Here is a 25,611-nt window from a genome sequence, read left to right as displayed (position 1 = left end):
TTAGAGTTAACAGTCCACTGACCAAACAACAAAATTCCCACCTCCCAGAGCTTTTTCAAACTGTAGATTTAGAAAAGTGGTATTACATCAATTATGTCTGGACATGCTTCAAATTTTTTGAGTCAAAATTAAGGTTGGTAATACTTGAAATGAAAGCTTAGATTGTTTCACAGAACACAAATAACCTAATTAGAGAGGGATATAGAAGTAAATCTATATTTTGTTTTGAATGTCTGGTTTTGAGGTGTTTGAAAATGGAATTCATCCATGTTAACTTTACATAAAGAATTCTTTCATGCAGTCTACAGAGAAAAAAAGCTCTGTTTCACGAACTTCAGCAGGCGCGGGACAGAGTTTGGCAAATAGTTTGCTCTGTACAGATGGAACAAACTGGAAGTCTGCGCTGAGGGGAACGGCTCAGCTACATTAAATTACAATTCACAGTGACGAGGACAATATGTAAAACCCGGGTGCAAAAAGACCAGAAAAAAAACCCCTGCATTAACTACTGGACTTCAAATTACATACAATTATTTTCTTCTATGATAGTTGTATACAGCAGAACGATGTGAGAAAGAGCAGCTTCACCTGAGAGAGGTTTGTGCCTCCCGTCTTCAGCGTGCGGATCATGCTGCAGATACACGAGTGCTAAACGCCACACGCAGCCCAGCCGAAGCCAGATGGGATTACTCACATACCCGGGTTAGCTAAACATGAAAGCAAAACACACTCAGCAAGTAGTGCATCGCTGTGCTGCGAGGCTACAGCCGTGCTTTACCGTCGCATTTCCATCTGCCCGCGATCCAGCTACCGACTTGAGGTTTGAGTAGCAGAGGCCCTAGAGACGTACAGCAGCTCGCCCTCAGCAAAGGGGTGCTGCGCTTCCAGCGTCACGCTGGGTATCCTTACAAACAGCGACAGGAATATCAGCGTACTTCCAACGGCAAGTTAATTCTTCAGTGTCTGAGTTGGCTTTTAAAATAAAATGAAGGGTACTGAGGTGAAAAGGTTTCTCTGCTCTAGTTTGGCAAAACTAACCCTCTTTTCACAGCATTACCAAACAAGGCAAACTCCGAATCGGCCTTTGATTTTAGCAGACGTTTAAGCACGCTTCAGCAATCGTGTTTGAATGCCTGCCTTAACACACTTAACCTGACTGGACTGTTTTGTTTGTCTTTTCTTTTTCTTCATCTTTTTTTGCAGTATCTAAAACCGGGGACAAGGTTTTAAGCTAATTTGGATAGGCATGTAAACCGTGTTATCTAACTGCTCCCATTTATGACACTCGTGATTTTACATTTTCAAAAATAATTCAGCACCCAGAGAGCTGAGCTCTCATGGAAATCTGGCTGCCTCACCTGCAGCTGGGGAGACTTGAAGGCTCAGTGCTTCAATCTGTTGAGCATCCCGGTTTGCAACTTCATTGCATTGCCCTCTTTTGACACCCCAGTTTTGTCAAGAACAGACTTTAAAAGAGAGAGACATAGAGAAGGATGTATAAGCAGCAACGAGGATACAGGAGAGAATCCAGAACCGTTTCAGAAGTGGCCATTTTCTCCTGCGTTCAGTTTGTTCCCCACCTTCTTTCTTCCTTTCGAAGGAGTCTCCGTTTTACCAGCCCCTGCTGATTACTAGGCCAGAATTAATACCAGCAGGGTCACCAGAAGACTTTTGCTGGGTGCCAGTGAGTACAGTCAGGAGGTCAGCGGACGGGTGAAGGGGTGAATGGGTGCTCCCTGCTCTCGTTTCTCCTGCGCTTGCGTGGTTTACCTTCGGTAGGCAAAGTGGGACAGCTTCTCCTCTCCCCTTGGCTGGAAGCATGTTTCATTTGCAATGAGCTTTTAGAGAGCCGTTTTGGGGAACGGAGGATGGGTGGGAGTGAAATAAGTTTTCCGGGCATTCATAAAAATGCATGTGGGACAAATTTACCCGCTTCCTTTTCTGTACAATTTGACAGGGAGAATTTTCAAAAATATCTTGTGGGAAGTAAGAGAATATAGACTAAAGCCAGTAGTACTCGTGTCCCTAATTCACTTAGAAACATCTAAGAAATCTCCACCTAATCATCTAAATAATACTCAGCATGTAAAAATTACGTGTTCTCTAAAACTACGTTTTTCAATGCGCTTTGTAATCTAGATCCTTAGATAATTTTTTCTCTCTCTCATTAACTTTTAGATTCTTTTATGTGGTTTTATGCTTCTCCAAATAGCATGTTATGCTGTCTGAAATATTTGCTAAGGGCCAAATTCTGCCTTTCAGTGCGTACAGCTTGAATTGAAATCCTGAATAATACACAAACCTACTAGGAGAAGAAAGCTGATTGTCTATTTCAGTAAAGGTCTGATTACATTTAAAACAGTGTGTGCGTATTATTTTGATCCCTCTTGCACTGTGAAGAACAGAGGTTTGAAAGTAGCATTTCAATTTTTTATAGAAACAGTATCTAGCAGGGATATTACAATGTGAAGATTAGGTCTCACCTCTGTGTAACGAATAAATTGAGACCAAAATTAAGTGAGTTGCCAGGGTCACCCACTCAGTTAGTGGCGAAGGCAGGTTTAGAACTCAGCTCCCATATATATTTTTTCCCTAATGAACCTAGTTAACCCAGTAGTGAGAATGAGGAGAAAAAATAATTTGAAACCATGTGAAACTATCCGTAATTACTGCTCCACAGGAGAAATTCCATTTAATGTCTGCTTTGTCATTCCTGAATCTCAAGATGTTTTTTCTCCTTCGTTTTCCATTGTGCAAACAGACATTTTGTACTCCTACTGGAAACCCAGACATCTTATGCAAATCCCGCTACATTTTAATATAAAATGAAAGTAGACAAAAGAGTGCCGTTGGTAGCAAATCAATGGATCTTACAGAGGACAGTTGTCAAACAAGAATAGCAAAAAGGAGGAAGCTTGTGGGAACAGCCGTAACCAACAACATCAGATCCTAAATCTTGTGAAAGTCCCACATAATTTGTCAGGGAATCATGGCCCAAATCAGTTTCATCTCAGCGCGCATGCGGTTCTGCATAGCGGTGCGGTTGTGTGACGGGGCATTTCTAAGCTAATGATGAGAACCAAGTGTCCCCCTCCTTACTCAGGACCTCACCCAAAATCTGTAGGAGTGGATGGAAATTGGTGTTAATGTGGTTAAATTGGATCCCTCTAGAAAGCACATGGCTCGTAAGTGTAGTGCAGTCTAGTCAATGTCTTGGCACTTTTGCATATCTGTCTGCTCTTCCTTTCCTCTCTTTTTCTCGTCTTTCTCCTCCCAACTTTCTCCCTTTTCTCATCTCTCAGTACTTAACCTTCAGGTTTCTGTTTAGTAAACCTACTAAAGTAGAATCAATAGCTTGGTGCTTAATCACACTTTTTGCTGCTGGAAATGTCAGGTTTGGGTTTGTTTGTGGAAGGGCTTCTGCATGTCTTTCATTTTTTAGCTCTGTGCAGGATGTGCTGTACCGGTCAAATCCATTAAGAATGAAAGCTTTTGCTGTGGCTGATTGTCCTAATATCCGTTGTTGTGTATATGGTATAAATATAAAATTTCAGATGTTGATTCAGAATATCAAGAGGAGAGATGCATCCTTGAACTTTTAAATTTTCTCATCCTTTCCTCCTACATGAAATCAGTAAGGAGCAGTTTTCTCATCTGCTGAGGTAGCTAGGGCATAGTCTTAACTACCTGTAAGTAGATGTGAAAGGAGTGAGTTTAAGCATTCTCTTACCACAGAGAAAATGGTAAATAAAGCACAGAATGATACCAGGCAGCCGTGAGCACTATGTAGAAATGAAATCCTTGCTGCTTTTTTGGTAAAACAGACAAAGCAAGAGACCATAGCTCAGTGCATCAGCTCCAGCTAAGAGCCTGCCAGGAAACTATTTCTTCTCTCCAGTAGTAAAATTCGTATGTTTTAGAAACTTGTTTGTGTAACAAGTTTGAACAGGGGAGGAAAACGAAACGGCATACGGAGAGTGGAGTGCACATACTGCCGTGCAAAGGAGTACATGAAGGTGGCTCCTGACTGATCTCTTGATCCTTGGACAAAACTGAGGAGAAAGTCTAACAAATGCATCGTTTTGCAGTAAATTAGATCAGATTTCCGCATCTCCGCACTCAGTCTGTGAGCTGACAGTTCAGTAAAATGTTCCCTTGTAAGGTTCGCCCTCTTAGGAAAAGGGGCAATAATTCATCATTAGAATTTCAGAGTCCAGGTGTAGATGAAAACTGATGGAGCCTCCAGCGAGGCAGGGAAAGTGCACAGAAGAAGAAAATTTTATCTGAAGCCTAATTCCCTGGTTACAGCAGAGAATAATTAAGATAATATTGCTTCAAGAGTTCTTTAATGATTAAAAATCACATATGCAGAATCCATAAATTGGAGGGCAACAAATTGGAAGGATACAGCGTCGGAGATCTGTTTTGTGCACGTTGTAGCGGGAAGCACACCGGTGGCACAACAGCAGCCCGGGCAGCCACAGGAGACCAGGCCCATTCCAAGGACTTTGTTTAGATGCAACAAATCATTTGTCTGTTATTAACCCAGAGCTTGTAATTATGCAGATTGCCATAGATTTTCCTGGGCCTGGAAGTGAGATTGAGGGTTGTTCACACTATAGCAGGCAGCTCAGGGCTGGCCATGCATTACTGAACTTGCCACATTTATCATGTTGACTGATGGCAGCAGAAGCAGGTCTCAGGTCCCAGTGGTTAATGTAGTGGGTAATTAACTGTCATTTGCCTAGTAATAGGCTGATGATCAATGGTTTGTGTGGAAACAAATTCTAATCAGGTAGCTGATAAATGCTCAGGGAGCGAGAGCAATTGAAATTGGGGGAAACTATGTCCAGAATTTCAAAATGGCATTGTGGGGTTTTTATTATTATTATTAATGGGAGAAAACTATGTTCTTCATATAAACAGCTTTATCCAAAATTAACAATAGCTAATATAAATCTCACATGTTTGTTTTGTATGTGGTGGGGAAGAACTAACAGCGAGGAAGGCCTCCTTCCCTTTATGTAATTGAAAAATTTTAATATATCTGGTGCTTAGCTGAAGCAGCTTCTGTGGGGGTCTCTTATTTCAGGACTGTGCAAATCTGCACATAGTGGACTCTGGCGCAGTAAATCTCCATCCTTCGCAGTGCCGAATGACAACCCCAAATTGTTTCACTGCTCCGCAACACGCAAACTGCGATTCTAGCTGTAATGGATTTCCACTTTCTCACGCGCCCAGGCACACCCCTGCGCAGAGGACGTGGCTGAGGAAGGTGACACAGCCCGCCCCTAGCACCCTCTCCAGCAAGGGCCCTGAGCTGCCTCGCACGTACTCAGTTGTTGCACCTAGACCACCTAAGCATCGAGGTGCTGCCCGATCCCTCCGCGCTGGAGCTCAGCGGGACTGTCCTCACGCTTGTGCTTAAATGTTGGTGCCCTAGGGCCTTAAAGCCTGACTTTCTTTTCACTGTAACCGTATAGAGTAGCAGCACCATGCACCTACAGTCCGTGCTCAGTACCTTTTGCAGCCTGAGCTGCTTTCCTCGTACAGCTAAACCACCATCATCTTCTACGTAGATGTGAAGGAAGACAGAGCTGGGCCTTTGGTCGGGGGGTTTAGTCTTTTCTACCGCAAAGCCAGCCGACGACTGTAGAAGGCAGCTAAGTCTTGCGTCCTTAGAGATGAGGAATGAAAGTCTGAGTGAGATTTAGATAACCTCGGCGAAACCCGTGCATGATGGAGACGGAACTGGAACAGAATGTCTTACAAAGGGAATACTTATAATTTGTTTCAATAACCCATAATTTTAGTAATCAGGCTAACAGAACTGGAGGTTGGCTGGAGTCATTCTAACAAGAGCTGATGAGGGTGGCCTTGTCCCAGCACTTCTCCCAGTGATCACGGTAACCAGCATCTCAGGCAGGAGAAAAAAGGTTGCAACTTTAAAATAAACAAGCATGTATTATGTAGGCAGCACACCTTAAGTAGAAGCAGAAAGTAAAAGGATTTAGAATTAAGTAGGCTTGTTGGTAACCCATGAAATTCAGTAAAATGGAGGGATGTGATTAAAAAACTGCATTCATTTTTATGTTACCAAACTGAATTTTCTACAGAGCACCTTTGAATTCATTAGTTTAGAACTGCTTTTAATTTGGTGTTTCCCTTGAGAGCCATTATATTTTTCTGCTGTCAGCCTGATGTTGAGGAAAAAAAGAAAACTGGCAGATGTGGCGTTTTCATCTAGTGTGCTTCATAGTTAAAAACAGCATTAACTGCTATACACAAGCAGAGCATTACTTTTAATAATCCATCACAACTATTAAGTAGTTTAAATAAACTTAGTTTCAAAGATTGCTGCCATGTAGAGCTAACGTATTTTTTCTTGTTCATTATAATCCTTCTATGTTACAAAAGGATGCATGTTTGATTTTTTTTTTAATACACCCACTTGAAAAGTATTGAAAAATCTTTAACAAAGAGAATTTAAAAAAAAAAAATTTATATAGATGTCTGGCAAAACCAGCATTTCATATTGTTCTTACAGTATTTTATACTTCTACTCCTGATGTGACTATATATAGTTTACAGCCTCATTTACTTTAATGTGCTACCTGAATAACATAATCATAGCAATAACTATGGTATAGGGTTGTAAGGTGCATGAACCGCTAATGCTTTCTGACGATTTAAATGACTTGTTCATAAAATGTTCTTTTAATAATAGTGGTAAAGCTTTTAGCACTAGATGTCAAAAATGCGAAGAATATTGGCTTTTTCAAGTGTTATTTCTTTTCTAGCTAAAGTGTGTTTTAATAATAAATAGCACCAAAAGCCAAGGTTATGTGACTCTCGTCTGTACGGCAGGATCCAAGCAGAAGACTTTTTCCTGCATATGCAAACAGCTTGACCTCTGTCTGCGCAGTTATGTAACATCCCTAATGTGTTTACTATTTCTTTGTTTAGTTTAACAAGATGTTTCTTTTATCAAGAAAGGTCAGTATAACCTGCAGAAAAAAGTAACATCACAATAGGTGCAATATTAGTCTGTCACTGCTTCATAAAGCACTCTCTGGCAAAAAGGACTATGCCTTTGTATTGTAAATTGGGCAGACTTGTGCCACCAAAGACCAGACTTTCCAACAGGAGGTGTACTGGGAAGTCAATCAAAGGCTGGGCAACTGCTGGGGAAAAAAAAAAAAAAAAAGGTAAAAAAAAAGTAAGTGTGGTTTTCTTTCCAGTTAAGCATCTTCAGGAATATATTTCTTTCTGTATCTCCAGGTTATTTGGCGTTACAGGAAACTGTGCTGCCTGCAGTAAGCTCATACCTGCTTTTGAGATGGTGATGAGAGCAAAGGACAATGTTTATCACCTGGACTGTTTTGCATGTCAACTTTGTAATCAGAGGTAAGAGAATTTCTTGGGTCTGTTCCATAAGCTAAGTGCTAATGCGGCACTGGTGCGGGCACACATTCAAGTCAAGAGGAAACATCTACCAGTAGTGGAAACCCAAGATTGAGAGTAAGACCTGGCTACTTTTCCTGGGACTGATACAGAACATCTTTCATGACCTTGGCCAGAAAACTTTTTGTGCCTCAAATCCCACATCAATAAAAAAGAATAATGTTACTTCCTCTCCTTCAAAAAGCTGTCTGTCAAGTTTAATTAATCAATATTTATGAAGGACTTTGAGATCCTTTTCTGCAGAAGAGCGTAGCAGTACCATTTGTCATTATTACATTAATTTCACTTTAATTCTTCATTTTTATCACATGTATTTCTTTTAAAGTACATGTTGTTTCTTCCTGTTGCGAGAACTGTAATCATTTAAATTTAAAAGATGTTGTTCACACCGTTTTCTCTGTAGCAGCATTGGACTTCGTATGCCATATTTTTATTTCCGTATCCTAACTGTAGGTTATAAAAATCCCAAGGATCCAAACCTGATGCTTTGTTCTGAAGCATCACCCATACGGTACAGTTGCAGAACCAATGTCAAAAATGGTAAAATTGCAACAACTGAATTTTTCAGAGGTGAATACAGCCGAACTTATAGCAACTACATTCAGGGTGGTGGCCAAATTCTGTCAGAGATTCCTCCTTTTCCGACTCCTCAAGAGCTGCTAGCAGCTTTGCCAGTGACTTCTACAATGTCTAGGAAATAAGAGAACCAATTATGTCCGTTCCTTAATGTACCTATTATTTTCAGTTATTTTTCAGTTATTACATGATCCTATTTAGAGTTTTATAGTGTTGATATTTTTTTCATTTTCAGGTGGGAAGAAACACAAGATGTACCCTTCTAGGGAAGTAATAGAAAATTAGGAAGATAATAGTCTAACACGACAAAGTTAGATACAGCTCTAAATAAGCTTTGCTAACTTACCTTGTCCTACGGTGTATTATTTTGTAACACTGTAGTCATTTAAAAATCAAACATCCCTAAAGAACCATAAAATGTACAGCTGCTAATAAGTGTAGCACACTACAATTACGCTCTTTAAAAAAAGCCAAATTGACCTTTTTCATCATGTTACATGGGAAATTAAAATACCAGGCAAGTAATAACCACTGCTTAAACTATATAATAATGCAAAGTAATTATAGGTTCTAATGCTATTTAAAGTCCTATATCAATTTTGTCTTGCCACAGAACTAAGAGGCTGTATTCTAAGGCAGGCAGAGCCTCCCGTAATACCCACTTAAGTGAGACACACACTCTCCCAGGTTTCGTTTCTTAAACCCTTCACATCCCTGTTTTTTTTCAAACCACAGTTCTAGTATCATTATTAAAGCGCCTAATATATTTCTGTTGTTCGCTTCATTTATTACATGCCATAATGGGGCTGCATATCTTTAGTGTTGGTTATGCACAATTAGCACTTAGTTATTGTCTTGTCACTTCAGCCCATACAAGACAAACTTCTTTAATGTAAGAAGTCAGCTAATCTTCATCAGTCAAGCAAAGCAGACAATGTTTGCTACCCTGAGTGCAAAAGATTTTCATCATAGTTAGCACTCTTGGATCTGAGGAAGTGAACTTTCTTCTTCTCTCCCCCCAAAAAAGTGAAGCTGTTGTGATTCTTTTCAATATTCCTCTTTTACCGCTACAAGTGTGAACTAATGTACAATTTCACTTTGCAGCTAATATACATCATACTGTGCCCTAGGGCCACTGATCCCCCTGGAAAAGTGCTGTAAGGTGTTTCTGAAATGGAGCTTTCCTGGGATATTTAATAATTCTTAGCCTTGTCGTTCCTGAGCCTTCAATCTAGTCTTTTATTTGATTTTTACTTTGCATGTAGTTTGGGCGAAGAGTTGCTGAAATAGTCTTACAGGAGTCTTAGTCTGGGAACAAAAGAATTGATCTACCTGAAATACAGTCTAGTTCATCTAGTCAAAACAGGGAGCAGTTCCAGAAGTTTCAAAGAATTTCAGAAATTCTCAAAAGTGGCCCTAATCCTGATTATATTGCAGTAGCTCTCATAGAGCCTAATAAAACAGACTGCCTGTAGGGTACTTTTCTTCCTCACAATCTGGGGCTAGTGGCACTCTGAAGAATTAATTTTGTTGTTTTTTATAATAAATCCTATTTCATGGATGCTCCAGTGTAGCTCTTCTGTGGTTCCTATGGGAAAGCATCCCACTGACTACATTTGCTCATTAATAAATAGCTTTAAATCTTTTGGTTTTCATTACTTGTATAACAATAAAACCCAAAAATGCTAGACACCTGACCCATTACCAGTTTTGGAGGGGGTTTGTATCTGCTGTGAAACCTTTTTCTTTTCTTTGAATAATCTGGTCAGTCGCCATGCCAGTAATAATTTCTGTTGCCCTTCTCAGGATCCTTTTTTCTTCCTCTAGTTAAGCTAATCAAAACCAAACAGCAGATTCTGGGTGAGGATGAGTTTATAAGATAGCAGTTTAATTTTCTTTCTTTATCCCATGCTGCCCCTTTGTATGCAAAATAATGTTATTGAGTTTTTTTAGATCTGCTCACTCCAGCCACTATCCCTGATGTGGAATTTATTTATTGAAGAGAATATTTTTGTTTACAAACACATCGGTGATATCAAAAAATCAGCCACAGAGGTAGCAAGGCTCACCTGCTATTGCAAGACTTGTATGTCTGACCTTATTCCCCACCTTCATATTCTCTTCCCCCATTAAATTTTAAATCCTCTGGGTCATTCTTTATACCAATAAAAGAACAACATATCTAGAGTACTACCACAGACTATATAATGCTCTCTGTTTGGTTCCATATTTCAGGTTTTCAGTTATCATCTACCATTTAGGTTTTTTTCCTAACAGAGTATATGCAATGTTCATGAGTAGATTAAATCCTTTTGTCACTTTGCACTACTTTGTCTTTGCCAACACCGAAGTTCTGACGTTCTGCGTCTGGTTGCTCCTTCCAGTCCCTTCTGCCTTCCGAGCTACCTAATAATTATATTAACTCACATCATACCGATCCTGGAGGCAGGCCATTCTTCAGTCTTGTTATTGCATGACCCTCATATTCCTACCCTTTAAATAGTTGATCCTGGCCCAGTGAGAGGCCTGCTCATTTTTGCCTAGTGCTTTTTGTGAAAGATTCAGCGATTTTTCTGCTTCTATGTACAACTTCACTGTTTGCTTTCTTATTTTTGAGTATCTGCAACTCACCATCCAGCTCAAGTCTCAGTGTGGATGGTAGTTAGACTCCCTTGATTTCAGGGGACTTTTGTTCAGGCCATAAACTCCATCTCTGAGCTAACTCATAATGTGCCTGCCCCCTTTTATGGGCCTCCTGAAGGCTACATTTTCAGAGTGAGAAGAAAAACGCATTGTCTCACATACTGTATTCTAGGAAGACAGGCTGTAGATAGGACTGTAGACATAGACGGGACTGAAAGAGATCTCCTGAGCCACCAAGCCTAGTCCCTGGTGTCAAATAAGCACTGTGTCATATTTTCCCTTTCATAAAACTATTCAGCTCTAGGATCTAATTGCTCCATCCAGCCGGTTTTTGACATATTTTCCTCATTTTTTTCTTGATACAGATGCTTAACGCTGAAGGGATTTTGTGAATATTAAGCTCTGCTCCTAGCCTAAAGGTTTTAGCATCCCCTTATCTTTCATGTCTCTGTACAGCTTACTCCTAATTTGAAGTTTTTCCATCTCCTGAATACCCACAGAGCTCGGTGACAGCCATCTTAAAGGCGTGAGTGCTCCCCTTTCTTCTCTGTAAACACATTAAACTTCTCCTCAGAAGCACTTCACCTCTCATTGGCAGTAGCCTCAATATAGTTAATTTCCGTAGAAAATTTAAAGGAAAAAAAAAAAGGAAACCACTGGAAAAACAAACTTGTAAACAGACACTGCCTTTCGCACTTTGTCAAGTTGCACGTGTGTGTCTAGCAAAATGGAGTGGAAAATCTTGCGAGTGGGCTTAGCTGTATCTTTGCTCGACACTTGACTACAGCGGTGATGTCAGTCTGCCTTCGGCTTTCCCACTTTCCAGAGTGTCCGTGTCCTTCCTTTCACTCTGTCGGCTGCTTTAGCAGCTTGTTCCATACTTCTGCGATATTTTCTCTCTGCAGTTTGAAGTCAACTCAGGGTATGGTTTAAAACCCCCATCTGCTATCACTGAAGGGTGTTTAAATCAACTGTTCTATCCTTCTATCCGAAACAGCCTTTATTTTAATGGGAACTGGACTGAAAATGGTTACACACACATTCAAATCACTGTTCTGATGTAGTTGTAAACACTTACCTCCAGTATAAACTGTAAAATGCCCACACAATGCTGCCTTTGTTCTCTGTCAAGCCGCAGGGAGGGAATGCAATTCCAGGGACATCCTTATTTCAAACACCAACGTTAGATTTTTGCATGAGTGGTCATTTTATAAATTCTGAAGACCTGAATACTGCTTATTTTCATTGAGTGTCTCTAAATTTAGAATAAAAATTAATACATTTTCCATACCTGCTTTTTAAAAAAAATAGTAAATGCAAAGAACACTAAGTTGAGGTTTGTCTTTGTAAGTTGACCTAGGATTCTGTGTGTGTATATATACGACATCGTACTGGTAAAAATGTACAAACCCAGGCACAGCTCCCACTTTCCAGCCTTTGACAATAAATGGACTTTTTGACAGAAGCCTAGAATTAGTAAACCGTAGGTGTGGACTGATGAACTGCGATGTAAAAGAATGGCTTTGTTCTCTCAGCGTTGCATATAGATGAACATTAGTTTGAGTTATACTGGAAACTCAAAGGAGCTTTAAAAAAAAGAGGAAAGGAGGAAAAGCAGAGGACAAGTTCCATCACTGAGCGCACAAAGCAGAGGGGAAGGGTGTGGGTGCGGTAAGTCTGATCTTTCTTTATCCTGGAGGAAATCAATTAAGTGCTTCCAGATTTTGTTTCTTTCTACAAAAACAAAGATCTGACATTACCAAAGGAGGCACTTCACACACAGCCATCTTTGTTCACAGCAATATTTCTCTTGCTTTCTTAAGAACTCTTCAGTACCTTGACACACATCCTGTACATCAGAAAAGATGACAGACAGCAGGGAGATCTCCTTAAATATCTGTTCTGAACAATGAAATAGCTGTTTCTCAAAATGGAAGTTTTATACTACTTGTGATTAGTCCAGGCACACCTTCGCCTTCCAAACAAGGTGATAACAGAGGTCATTTTCTAATATAAATGGCCTTCCTTTTGCCATTGTAAAATATGACAGGAGTTCTAGGATGTAGGTTAATTATAATGGTCATTCTGCTAATGTCACAGTCGTGTCAAAAGTAGCATTATCAATTTATGGTGGTAAGTCCAATCTGGCATGTTAATGCAGCCTATTGTAGATTTTTTTTCCCGTTCATCTTGCATGCCTATTAAATAAATTGGGTGAGGGTTTTAGGGAAAGCTGAAGACTACCATCTGCTTGCTAGAAGAGTAGTAGTCTTGCCTCATTATATACTCCTAACCCAGTGGCATCTCAATATGCTCCTTGACTCCATTTGATATACATGCCCAAATTGTGCCCTGATTTACATCCTATGCCAATTCCATTAAAAAAAAACCAAACAACCAACCAAACAAAAAAAACAACACTTGCTGGAGGTGGAAGGCTAGGCTTGAATTTACCCTTCCATTTTAAAGCTGAACAAGGTTTAAGTCCTGGAGTGTGCAAAACCAATCAGAAGTAGTTGCAATATTTAGCTCTTTGACTTCAGTGGAGGCTAAATCTGCTTTTGAGAGTCAAATAATATTGTAAGTAGGGATGGACAGAATTTGTCATACTTCATCCATCTCCTTGCCTTGTTTCATTGTACGTGGGAGCTAGCAAACCATGTTTATATGTTTTTCACCTGGTGCTTACCTCTTTGTCAGCTAATGAGTGCATAGTTCACGCATTTAATACCCAGGGGCACGCAAACCTCACAGTCAGTCTTTGCCAATGTGTTTCGGTCACTGAACTTGCACAATACGGAAACGGTTGCAGAATTTGGCCCTTAAGTATCACAAGTAACAGGTTTCCCCAAGGCAGAGGATCACCCCCAGCGTGCAAGCACAGCCCCAGGTGAACCCAGAGGGTGTCTTACCGTGCAGACAGACCCCCACCCCACAGGTTATCAGACAGCCAAGCGTGTCTAGACAGGCCACTGGCAGCCTCTCCACGAGACAGCTGTACACTTGGAAGGTAAATGATTTGTGGAACTGTGTATGTTTAAGGCCACTCATGCATAAAGCTGTCAAATGCCATGTAGACATAGGTAGAGCATTTCTGGCTCGACATATTAACATAGCAAAAGCAAAAGGCATTGACACTTTTTATTGGGAAAGGCGTCCTGTAGCTGGTGCAGTTTAATTCAAACCGTGGCACTTCTCTGAGGGCTGAGAAACAAAATCCTTCAGCCAGCATTTAGATGCAAGCAATACTGCAAGAAGTCACATGCGAAAGTATTGCCATGCATGTGAATTGCACTTCAGCAGTGTATTTTTCATTTACTAAATATTTTCAACAAATTAGTCTGCTAAGCTCTGTATTACGCTGGAAGACAAAAGATTATGTAGCTGAATAACACTCATCGTTCAGAGCGAGTGCTTTCTGCTGGGTGAGCAGAGGTGGCTGTGTCTCCCACCGGTGCCTGACCCACGGGGATAGCTGTCCTGCTGCGCAAAACCCTCTGTGTGGTGGGCACTGCTGGCGGGACATCCCCCTCTCAGTCCCCATCAGTAATCTCTGGGCTAACTGTAACGGAGTGCCTGATTTGTCACAATACCTGACTTCCCCTGCTTTAGTCCGTATTAATCTGTATGTTCATTTAAGAGAAACTAAGAAGGACTGATTTTTAATTTTTTTTAATGTGACTTCTTTGGGGAAAACACTTTTACATATCAGCACTAGTTAAGGCTCCTTCATCTAATCTGGTAAGATGCACAAAAGAATTTTTCTCAGCATTGTTGTCAATGGACAAAAATACAAAAGATGGAAACTAGAGAAACTGCCAAAGAACTTCTTTGCTTCAAGAATTCAGCATTTCAACACAACTACTCAAAACACTTTTGTGTTATTAGTAGCCTGGTATGCCAGGATTGGGGTGGGAAGGATAGCGGGAACCTGTAAATTCTATAAAAGAGTCTTGACCATAAATAACTTAAAGATTTCAGGATCATTCCATAATCTCTATTTTCAATCATCATCAGCAGCAGGCAGTAATCCTACAGAAAAAAAAAGTCCACAAATAAACAAACCAATTTTCCTTTAAGAGCAGAGCTAATTCTTTTCAATCCACTTTTTTATTACACTATTTTCCCTCTATCTATTTAGCTAGCATAAGGATAAATTTCCAAAGCTACCCAGTTGGAAAATAAATGGGTTCACTGTTTGTCTAGCATTCCAATCTTCACAAATGTAAATCAGTCCAACTGCTACTCATTTAAACCTCCAACTTCACAAAACATTAAAGGACTGCTTTCAATACACAATTTAATCTGTGACAATTCACCAAGATTTCTGCTCGAACATCATTAGAAATTGACTATCTGATAAAGAGAGACCACTATCAGAGGTCAGGCGGGTCAACCTGTGTCATTTACGTAGTTTTACTGGGTCAACTACAGCAGGCACCACTATTTGAAGGTTAAATTGTTACAATTAAATACATATACAGCTATTCCCATAGCTACTCTGTTGTTAAATCTACCGTAAACAACACAGGCATTTATATCTGACCCTAATTGTGTCCAGGATGTCACCATTTGGAAATTATACAAAAAAGGACATTATAATCCGTTACACATTAAACAATACTTTATGTAGTGAGATCCATAATTAGCTGGTAGAAACTGGTTTCATTTATTCACATCAGTGTTAAGGGGTTCATTTAGGTTACTTTCTTTCATTTTAATTGGAATAATGTGAGCAGTGCCTCCCAATATATTTTATAGCTGGAGAGTTCACTATAAACAAAGGCATGTAACCCTGCCAAGGCAGTCACTAGGGAAACTCTTTTTCTATGCGTTGGCCCTATTCACTTGCTCCCTAAGTATCTTCAAGAAGATTGGCTTTGCGGGGGGGAAGGGTTGAGGGGGGGTGTCAGCGAAGAGCCTTCTTATATTCAAGCGTACTGCTGAGCTGGGAAATCCTCCTTTACTCAAAGTTTGAAGCCAGCCAGCCAGCAGCGTTAACGTTACGTGATTTTCCTACTCATCACAGAAAATCGAATTAAATATCTCGGTAGTGTTTTGTAGCAATCGGATCATTCTGATGCACATAATAGCATAACAAGGTAGGTATGCTGATACCACGAGAGAGAGTAGTTAGCTGAGTAACTACGTTTATAATCAGCTCCTACAGGAGAAAAGAAAAAGGTTACTCCGCATACCTGCCTGTGTGTCTCTAGTTTGCACCACAATAGATATGAAGTTGTGTGTATGCTAGAAACGGTTCTCCGAACCACCGGTTTGAATCAATCCTAGTAAAATGTCCAACTGGAATATAACAAGAAATTCTTACCGGTACGCCTGCACAAGACAAATGTGCCGTATCTCAGATGGGCTTCCTACTGCATACAGTCACTTTGTTTTCCTTCTGATTTGTGTGAAAGCAGGACATTTACTTTTCACTCAGCGCAGTAGCCTGGGATATTTATTCTGGTTTTTCTGTGTGCTGGCGACCTGATCCAAGACTCCCACAGTCTTCGATGGGCTTTGAATGAAGTTTTTGGCTGGGGAAGCAAAAACGCTTGAATGCACTAGATTTTGTTGAAAGCACAGGATTAGTTCTGATACCAAAGCAATTCCTCTGCTGGGCTTTTACAGGGCTTTTACATATGTGCACACGCGTCTGCGTGCGCTGCGACAGACAGCAGAGGTGCGAGACGTGCGGTCAGTGCAACAAAATCGTGAACACTTGTTGTACAAGCCTTACATGTGAGATCTTATCATATCATTCATCCTGAAACTACCTTTTTTTCTTTCCTTTATTATTGTAATTTCAGATTTTGCGTTGGAGACAAATTTTTCCTGAAGAACAACATGATTCTGTGCCAGACAGACTATGAGGAGGGTTTAATGAAAGAAGGTTATGCACCCCAGGTTCGCTGATCTGATGCCACATCATTAAGAATACAAAGCACTATGTTCTTTTATCTTTTTTGCTCAACATGTATATAAGAAATGACACAGGAACCTACTGAATAGCATAGATATAGGGAGACAGAATGGTTGCGTGAAATAAAAGGCGGACTGCATCTGTATGTAGTGAAAATTTCTCCAGTTCAGAGTTGAATGTTAATTAAAAAGGTACTGTACATACAGCTGGATTCTTTTTGCTTGCTCTTGGGGTTTTTGGTTTGTTTGGGTTTTTGTTTCTTTTTGTGTCATTTGGCATGAGATGTTTATTTTGGACTATTGTATATAATGTATTGTAATATTTGAAGCACAAATGTAATACAGTTTTATTGTGTTACCATTTGTGTTCCTGTTTGCTTCTTTGTATTGTTGCATTTAGTACAATCAGTGTCTAAACTTACTGTATATTTATGCTTTCTGTATCTACCAGCTATTTTAAATGAGCTGTATCTTTCTAGTAAAAAGAATTAAAGAGCAAATCCCAACCATTATGCTACACTTAGAGCTTAAGAATACTGTTTACATTAAAACTATTTAGAAAACTAACAACTCTAGCAGCACCTGCTGCTAATGATGCTATGGTTAAGGGTCTATCAGCACTTCTGTTATAAGCCTCTATTTTTCAGGGGTTAAGCATCTGCTGTTTAATTGCATAGATTTTCCTCAAAGAGCACTTTTATTTTACTACAAAATTTTGAAAAACAAATCTGACCGGTTTGGGATATATTATAAAAGGTGCAAAAGTTAATGATTTTAGGTGCTGCTTTTGTGCCCCTTAGGCATTCAAAATGCCTGGATTTGATTTTTAATTTAGCTGGAAATTAAGCCCTAATGCAAACCAGTGCCTCTGGGTATCTTATTTTATATGTATATATAAAAAAATGTTATTTTTCTGAAATAATTTAATTTGGGTGGGAAGGGAGAGAACTTCTGTTCATAAACATTTTAAAAATTTCTTAAAATTTGAGGGGTCTCTCTCTGTCCCCCTTTCCTTCTTTTTTTTTTCCTCCTTTTTTTTTTTTTCTTTTATCAGGGCTTAACCCTAAAGTTTTCTGGGGCTGTGTCCTCAACAAACCCTGGAAAAAAGTGAAACTAGAAGGCACTGTAAACAGCCCCCTCTGAGGGTCTATTTACATTAAGGAAATGACCCCAAGCTGACACTAGGAGAGTGACTGGTTACTAATTACCCACCTCAGTGAATGCTGAAGGCAACTTAAGTGCTGATATAGATGGGACAAAACTTTGAAATGCCAATACAGAAAGTGCGAGCTACCACCCTCGATTGACTACACAGGTACTTTGCTGTCCATGACAACATCCTACCGGTTTGTCCCATCAATAGCGGCAACTAAAATCCTTTTGACAGAGGTGGAGTCACTGCTGAAAGCTACTGTTGGCAGTCAGTCCGGTTTCTAGGAGAGGTGGACCTCTGTTTTTAAAGCCATGAAGCTATTGCATCAGCAGGATGTCCCTAAGTGCTCATGCCCCTAACAGAGCTTACAGGTGTTTGGCAAAGGAAAGCAGGATGAATGTTTAAAATGTTGTTAAATGCATATTTAATTCTTTTCTGTTTGCTGCTGTAATCTAGCTCACTGGGAAAACAGCCTGCATTTAAAAAAACAACATTGAGAGGGAAAAAAAAGAAAGAAAGAATAGACACCCACTATACCCTACGTTGCTATGAAGCTGAGCTCTTGTTTTTATTTAGACTAAGAACCCCCACCTCTGCTCAAGTTGAGTGCTGTCTTTCCTTGCTCTTCCTGTCTCCTTGCGCAGTTTCAACATGTTTTTGCTGGGGATGGGGAAAGAAACTTTGTAATGCAGTGAGGTGATTCCTCTAGCGTATGGTTTGGAGTACACTGCACAGTGGCTTGATTTAGAAATGGATATGTAGATCTAATGACTATTGTTACAGTGTGGTTTTGTTTCTGGCTGTGAACCCTTTTAAAAATAAGCATGGCTCACAAAACTTGAGTTTGACTCATACAGGACCAGTAAGGAATGCAACGACTCCTCAGGCTGTTCTTGCTAATTAGAAGAAGTAGTTCCACATCATTTTTCAATTGAAATTTAGCCCTACTTTGTGCACTATCTTCCTTCCTAACTTTGAGCACAAGTCTCTCTTCCACTCCCTTCCACAGTTCCTTAAGGTCTGTGGGATAACGAAGCAGTTGATGTCAGAGGTACTATTAGGCACCTCTTCAGGTGCGATAGACAAGTTGTCCGTGAAGGTGAGGATGGCCAGAAAGGGAAGAATCATATGATCTCATTTTGATTTCAGTTTCAGTTTTCTCCTCCAGCCTCTGCTGTGTCTTTCAGTTAGCGGCCAGAAACATCTCTCTTCTGCTTTCCACTAGTAGACTACAGACTGGCTAGAAATCCCTGGTTCAGAAATAGGGCTGGGGAACAGGAGAGAAGGGACCTCGGTTCTGTCTTTGACTTGCTGTAAGCTTGGGCAAGTTACTCAACTTCTCTGTGCCTCAGTTGCCCCTGTCTGCCGAGTGGGGCGAATGCATACACTGCTTTTGTAAAGCATTTTTGGCTCTTCAGAAAACCAAGAGCTATGCATGCAAATGTTACTAGTAGCATTAGGATATTCTGGGAGAAGAGTGCAGCAGGTAACCGCAGATCTGAGGTAGGAGAGCACCAAAACCAACTAAGCCCGCGGAAGGCTTGTTGGGGATGAAGGCAACTACACGCTAATAGTGCTGTAAATGCTAAAGCGCTCTCTCATTACCACAAAGTGCCACTGCTCAGCTCTCTGTGGGGCAAACGAAGAGACTGGAATGGGGAAACAGTGGCTTATTGTTACACGCCATGTTACTCACACGTGCACGTGTGTGTTTTGTGACATATGCTCAAAATGGGGAAGAGAAGGGTGGTCCTGCTATGGAGAAAAAAGTAGTCTCACCATTCTGTCGACCTTAGTTGATGCAAGGATAAAGAAATGTTGATACGCTTGTTGGAAGAGCTGCAATGGTATGGCATTGCTTTGAGCACTTTAAGCTCATATATCTTATTCACGTACATATCTAAAATCTGTATTTAGAGGATACAGTATAAACTTAGATTTGAGGTAGGTCAAAGATTGATTACGCATTTTCCTGTATTTCAAACTTCCATCTTGCCTGGCTGTTAAAATAATAACTGGGGGTTGAAATATTTAATGGAAACATTTACAACTCCAATAAAGTATAATATCATAAGACAATATTGAAGAGAGATTATCTGCCAGGCTGCTTTATTGATCTTTTTGACAGAGGCCTAGACCATTCCTTTGGGTTGCTTTTAGTTGTCTACCTTGGGTTTCCTTCTCCATCACTCTGTGTGTCAACATGCTCTGTGTGCACACAGCAAAATGTTCTGCTAGTGACCATTGCTCAGTGAATGCTCATTTGCCAGGCAGGAATGCTTCCACCTGTATCTCCTAAGTTTAGCCAGACAAAAATAAGAATAACAGTAATTTTAAACATCTATTATTCTTAGGTTGCTGTTTTTCAAGCCACATGAAAAAGTACAAATTATCAAACCTTGATTTTCAACTGTAGAAAGGTCCTCTGCCAACCGTAACCTGCTCTGTCTGTTACCTGCCACGACTGGTGATGAATCAAGAGAGCCTGGATTTTGCAGAAGCAGCGACCAGGGCTAAAAGTTGATCTGTTTCATAATTGTATTTTTATCTTGCTTAACATCTTTTCTGGGTTGCTTTTTTTTAAGCCCACCTTCTTGCCTCTTCCTCCCCTCCCAGAACGCTCAAATTTATGCTCGTGTAATGTAAATAAAGAAAAATCATCCAGCAACCCCTCAAATGTTCCTACTTGCCTACATATAAAATGACTTGAGGAAAATAGATTGAAAAGTGGTCAGTGAGAAGGGAGACCGTGGGGAGCGGAAACAAACAGGGACTGTGGCAAGGTTTTGCCTGTACAGACAAAGTACTTTAAAGGCTTTTTTCAGCATAATATACAGCAGCTTCTTATAATTTTCTCAGCAGTAGGTAGTTTACAGTCATCTGTACCTAGAACAAATCTTGTCAAAAATGAAGGTCTGTAGTGATTGCTGGGTATAATTTTATACATTTAGCTGATTCTTCTGAAAGCTTCCACTGTGCTGCTGTTGTCAGACTAAATTATCAATTTAGCCATTTGTTGTTTAATGAATAAAAAACTCCTATGGCATTGGAGATATTGTGGTTTCAATAAAGCAAAAGCTTTAACAACTCAAACTACAGAAAGTAAAGTGTGTACTGTATATAAGAACAGTGTTTTTATTCTTTTAAATACCACTTTAGATAAAAAAAAGCCAATCACATATTCACTTAATACATTTCTCCTACTTCAGTCCAATGATGCAGACCAAACCTGTTTACTGTTCACTTCAGTACCTTGCAAAAGGAAACCAAAATACAATATGTGCAAGGTAATAGGCCATTAGCACAAACATGCTCCCAGTAAAAATCTTTTGTGTAGGCACCCTTTCTAGAAGCTGCCAATTGTGGGTGATAGAAGTATTATAAAAGAAGTGATTTTAATACTATTTAAGGCATTAAAAGATGAGGAGTATCTGTTTAAAGCCTTAAAGTAAGGGTTGCGTATATCTCATACCTTTTAAAATGCCCTTCTGCTGATTTATATTCATCCTGAACCCGCTAATAATGAGTATACATAAGCAAATACCGTCTTCCACCTATTCAGCATGTCATTGGTATGAAAGCCCCAGAAAATATCTCACGTAATCAGTGTGTTCAGAGAGTTATCTAGCACAAATTACTCATTAACTCAATAGCACATAATAAAAAAGAACATCAATTAATTAATGAGTCACCCTCAGATCACTTTGATTACAACACAGCTCTGTTGAAACAGCAGTTATAAATGGAGCTGCCTCTCTTTATTCATTGTTTGCAATTGGCCCATTATTTTGCAGAGACCGGTGTCATATTTAACACATGCCTGCAGGTAATTGTGTGATTAGTTTCATAAATGAAGATGCAGAGGGAGAACGTGGAGTGTCTTGCTCTGCAGTCAAGTCTGAAGATGCCGGAATCCACCGTACCTCCTGCCGCGCCGGCAGACCTCTGCAGCGCCCACGAGGCCAGCCTGCCTCCGGGCCGTGAGGTCTGAAGTGACAGGAAGACACGCGGAGCTGGTCAAACCAACCTCTGCTTTGACCTGAAGATCTCCAAGCCCTGGGCAAACACTTCTGACGTAGGCCTCCCACCAGGCCACGTTGCTGGTGTTTCATGGAGAAGAATACAGAGGCAGGGAGATTAAGTGGGCTGCCCAAGATCATGCAGCGAGTCTGCATTCCTCGAACCCCGCCATTAGCATAACTTGTAAGACCTCACACAACTGCCCCGTCCTGGGTCTTGCCAAGACAAACTCCTCTGCTGCGTTTGGAGCAACACGTGTGAACTCCTTGATGCTCAGAGATGGACCGAGGAGCAAGGAGAGGCTGAACACCCAAAGCTTCATTGTGGTGAACTGTGTTTGGTGTATATGAGCTGGGGAGGCGAGTGAGGAGGGCTGGTTGGGGTTGGGGTTTTTTTTTTTATGTAAAGTTTTTTAGAGGGGAAGATGAAGAAAAGAACACAAAGTCACCACCTAAAGTTCCTAAACTATCTTGGTTAAATGCCATTCCAATAAGCTTATAGTGTAATTATAACAGTTCCCTTAGGTAAGTAAGAAACATCTGTTAGTAACACATAGCAGGTGTTAGCAATTACACATACTGATTTTTTTAAAGTGTTTTTAATTAAAAAGAATTCTGTTTTCTGAAAAGGAAAGCACGGTAAGTCCAAACAAGCTTTTGTTTGTGTGGCTCTAGATCATGTAATATGCAAAACGATAAAGGTAAAATCAACTTAAATTAGCAAGGGTTTGCACATATGAATCCAGATTATTGCAATCAAAACCAAATTGGGATTCACTGCATTATTGTAAAGCATGTAACATTAGTATTCTAAGCAAAGTCTCATCTAATGTATGAAATCCATATAGTTCATGTAATCACTGAATACATCTAAGTGGAGCGTTTGAACCTAAGAAGATTGCTACGGTTAAGTAAAATATGATCGGTATTGTAAGAAAGGAACAAATGGCAAGGAATTCTGTGCAATAGTTTCTTCACATTCCCTTTATCCCACTGCTGGGAAAACACTTTCTAGATTATGTTAGAGCAAAATCAAACTACGTTGTCAAATTACTTTGAAAAACTAGCCAAAAGCAATTTACGTTTAGCAATGTGACATGTTCTGCCATTGAGAAATAACAAGAAAGAGCCACATTGGAAGGCCAACTATTTACTGATGGTTTTAATCTGAATTAAAAGATGATGAGATGACAATTTTTTTCCCTATCCTGACGCTATCTTTCCATAGATGCCAAGATGTGGATATCAGGCATATCAGGATTTAAATGTCGCCATAAACTTTGACTTTCCTTTCATATAAAATACATAAGCAAACTAGTTGGCAGGGAAAAGAGCAAGAAGCACCAACATTAGTACAATCTATGGACTTGTTTTTGTATCAAGCTGGGATCCAGGTTGTGCTGGTTTGTCTGTGGTTCCTTTCACAAAAGTGTCTCTAAAGGCCAATGCAGAAAAGTAGTCTACAGCAATATAAATGAGATTATTTTCCTTTATGTTCTTCCCAACTGTGGTTTTTATGAGGAGACACATATATAAAATAATGGGTATGAAAAACCCTATCAGTAGATGGTTACGCCAAAGAAAAAAAATGCATACATATTTTATTCATCTAACTGAATGCACAGATCTGGAAAGAACGGCCAGATTTTTAACATTTTTCTGCTTTCAGGAAACTTGGGGTTTATCCTATGTTATCCAGAAGTATTTCTAAGCATCTTCATCTCCTATTCAAAATATATAAAGTTTGTTTGAGCCTTTCTTTATATCAAGGTCATTAAAACTTTTATCAGTTGTATCCAACCAATACACTGCTAGTATTGTAACTAGCTTTCTGGATGAACAGAATAAGAAAAAAAAATGTAGACCTTTTAACTCTTACAGTTACATTAGTAAGAACTTCTAGGTACCTACTACATAGCTTTATTAGCCATTCATGATTGCAATATAATATCCAAGTATCCAAACCAGATGGCACACAGTTAACCAAACATATGAGCTGTGAACAATAATCATGTAGCAATAGCTATAAAAGTATTCTGATGTTTTTTGTTGAAGTTGAAGCAGAGCATTTCAGTACTCATTGTACAAAATGCCTTTCTGGAGTACAGTAACCTTGTGACAATGAGTGCATATTAATTAAAAAAAAAAAAGATAAAGCAAGATAAATGCCTAACAAATGTCTTTAATGTCTTTAATTTAGAATTACAGCTTCACATTTGTTCCTACAGTCTCTCAATCATCATGTAAGTGATAAAATATCACTGCTAAGTCGGTAGCAGTAAGGAATATTTCTGCTTTGGCCTTTCATCCCAGTTTATTTTGGGAGCATTATAATAGATCTGTTTGCTCTCTTCCCCTCAAACTTCTCTTTAAAAAAAAAAAAAGGGGGGGAATCACCTTAGCTGTGTTCTGTGTGGCCAGCTGGAAGATCTTCCTGGAGGTAAAGTTCCCAAGCTATGAAGCTCAAGTGGAGATGGGGATGTAAGCTTGTGAAATGAGCAGGATACAAGACACACATTTCTCTTCAAAGTCAAGCTCACTAAGGGCAGATGTTAACCCTGGAGCTGGGTACTTGAACGTTAAACATTGTGGTATGAGCAGCGCACACCTGCATCCACCAGTGTGGACTTTATTCTCTATATCTTTCTGTCCAGCTGGAAAATAGTGCTCAGGCCCTCGCTACATCTTCAAAGTGGTATGAAGATAAATATATTAGTGATTTTGAGATGCTAAAATAATAGTGACAGAGAGGGACATAAGTTAACTAAGCAGGACAGAGCACTGAAAACTTTCCACAGACAGAGTAGCAGCACTGTGCCAAGGCAATGTAGTCCAAATGATAAAAGAGACCGCCTGCATATCGCCTGCCATCGGCTTAGAGCTCCTGGAATATATTCTCCAAAGTCCTTCTAACCTACAAGTTACTTATTTTAGTAGTATGATGTCATAGTGTCACAAGCTATTGACATTTTCAACAACCTGAAAATCCCTTTAAACAACCCGCAAATTTCTGATTAACATCCCACACGTCCATACACCTTTCCTTCTTTAATTGGGGGTACCTGATCCTGGAGTCTGAAAGTCATCTGGAAGCAGCTCCATGTAATTGAAGGCATACTATATGGGATTGTGTTGCTGGCATTTACTGGGAAAGTGAAGCAACACAGAACTATCATAAAATTTCAGGGTTGCGGTCACCCTTGTCTCATCATGTAGTATTGTAATAGGAAGTTTATAGAGAGGTTGGGGTTTTAAGGACAGGCTGGGTATCAATTTGTTCCAAAGTTTTTATTGTGCTAATGAACTGTAACAGCTCTAATCTATTTTTAGATGGTGGCATTTCAAGTCTCTCTGCTCCTCAGTTCAAAATCCATAATGTGGAGATAATATACCACTTTTCTACCTCACAGGATCCATGAGGGTAGTAATTGTGGGATTTTGCAACAGTGCCAGCGAAGCATATAGAATACCTAAGCAAAAGAACAGCAATATACACAAATTCTAGCTTAGGAATTCTCTAAAACGTTAATTGCTGGATACTAGAGAAGTACTGGGAAAAGGATTGCTCTGCCTTTACTTTTTCTTATCACAGTTCCAAGCCACCTCTGTTAATAGTCCCTGTCAAAGACAGACACTTGGCTAGATGAGAACTTTGGTCTGAGCCAGAATGGTCATCCTCTATTATATTCTTCCCTGAGGTACTACAAGGACTAATATGGTGCAAAAGAATGAGAGGCAAGGAAAACAATTACAATCTATACAATTTATTTTCACTTTCACGATTATTCTTCTACAAAGTGTATGCCAATTATCCCTGCCTGCTTCTCAAGC

The 25,611-nt window shown here is 39.8% G+C and overlaps 1 protein-coding gene across 5 annotated transcripts in view; it reads left to right on the top strand.

Moving 5' to 3' along the window:
* The window catches only part of LMO3 (LIM domain only 3), a 61,175-nt gene extending 40,324 nt beyond the window's left edge, over positions 1-20,851 (top strand). For all 5 annotated transcript variants that reach the window (XM_054813213.1, XM_054813212.1, XM_054813211.1 and 2 more), the window contains 2 exons: positions 7,282-7,407; positions 16,497-20,851. In XM_054813213.1, coding sequence (XP_054669188.1) covers positions 7,282-7,407; positions 16,497-16,602 — 232 coding nt within the window. In that variant the 3' untranslated portion in view covers positions 16,603-20,851. The remainder of the gene's footprint in view (positions 1-7,281; positions 7,408-16,496) is intronic.
* Positions 20,852-25,611: the final 4,760 nt, after the last annotated feature.

The sequence above is a fragment of the Grus americana genome, chromosome 1 (genome assembly GCF_028858705.1).
Source record: "Grus americana isolate bGruAme1 chromosome 1, bGruAme1.mat, whole genome shotgun sequence".
Taxonomy (NCBI): domain Eukaryota; kingdom Metazoa; phylum Chordata; class Aves; order Gruiformes; family Gruidae; genus Grus; species Grus americana.
This window is presented reverse-complemented; position numbering and strand designations above follow the sequence as displayed.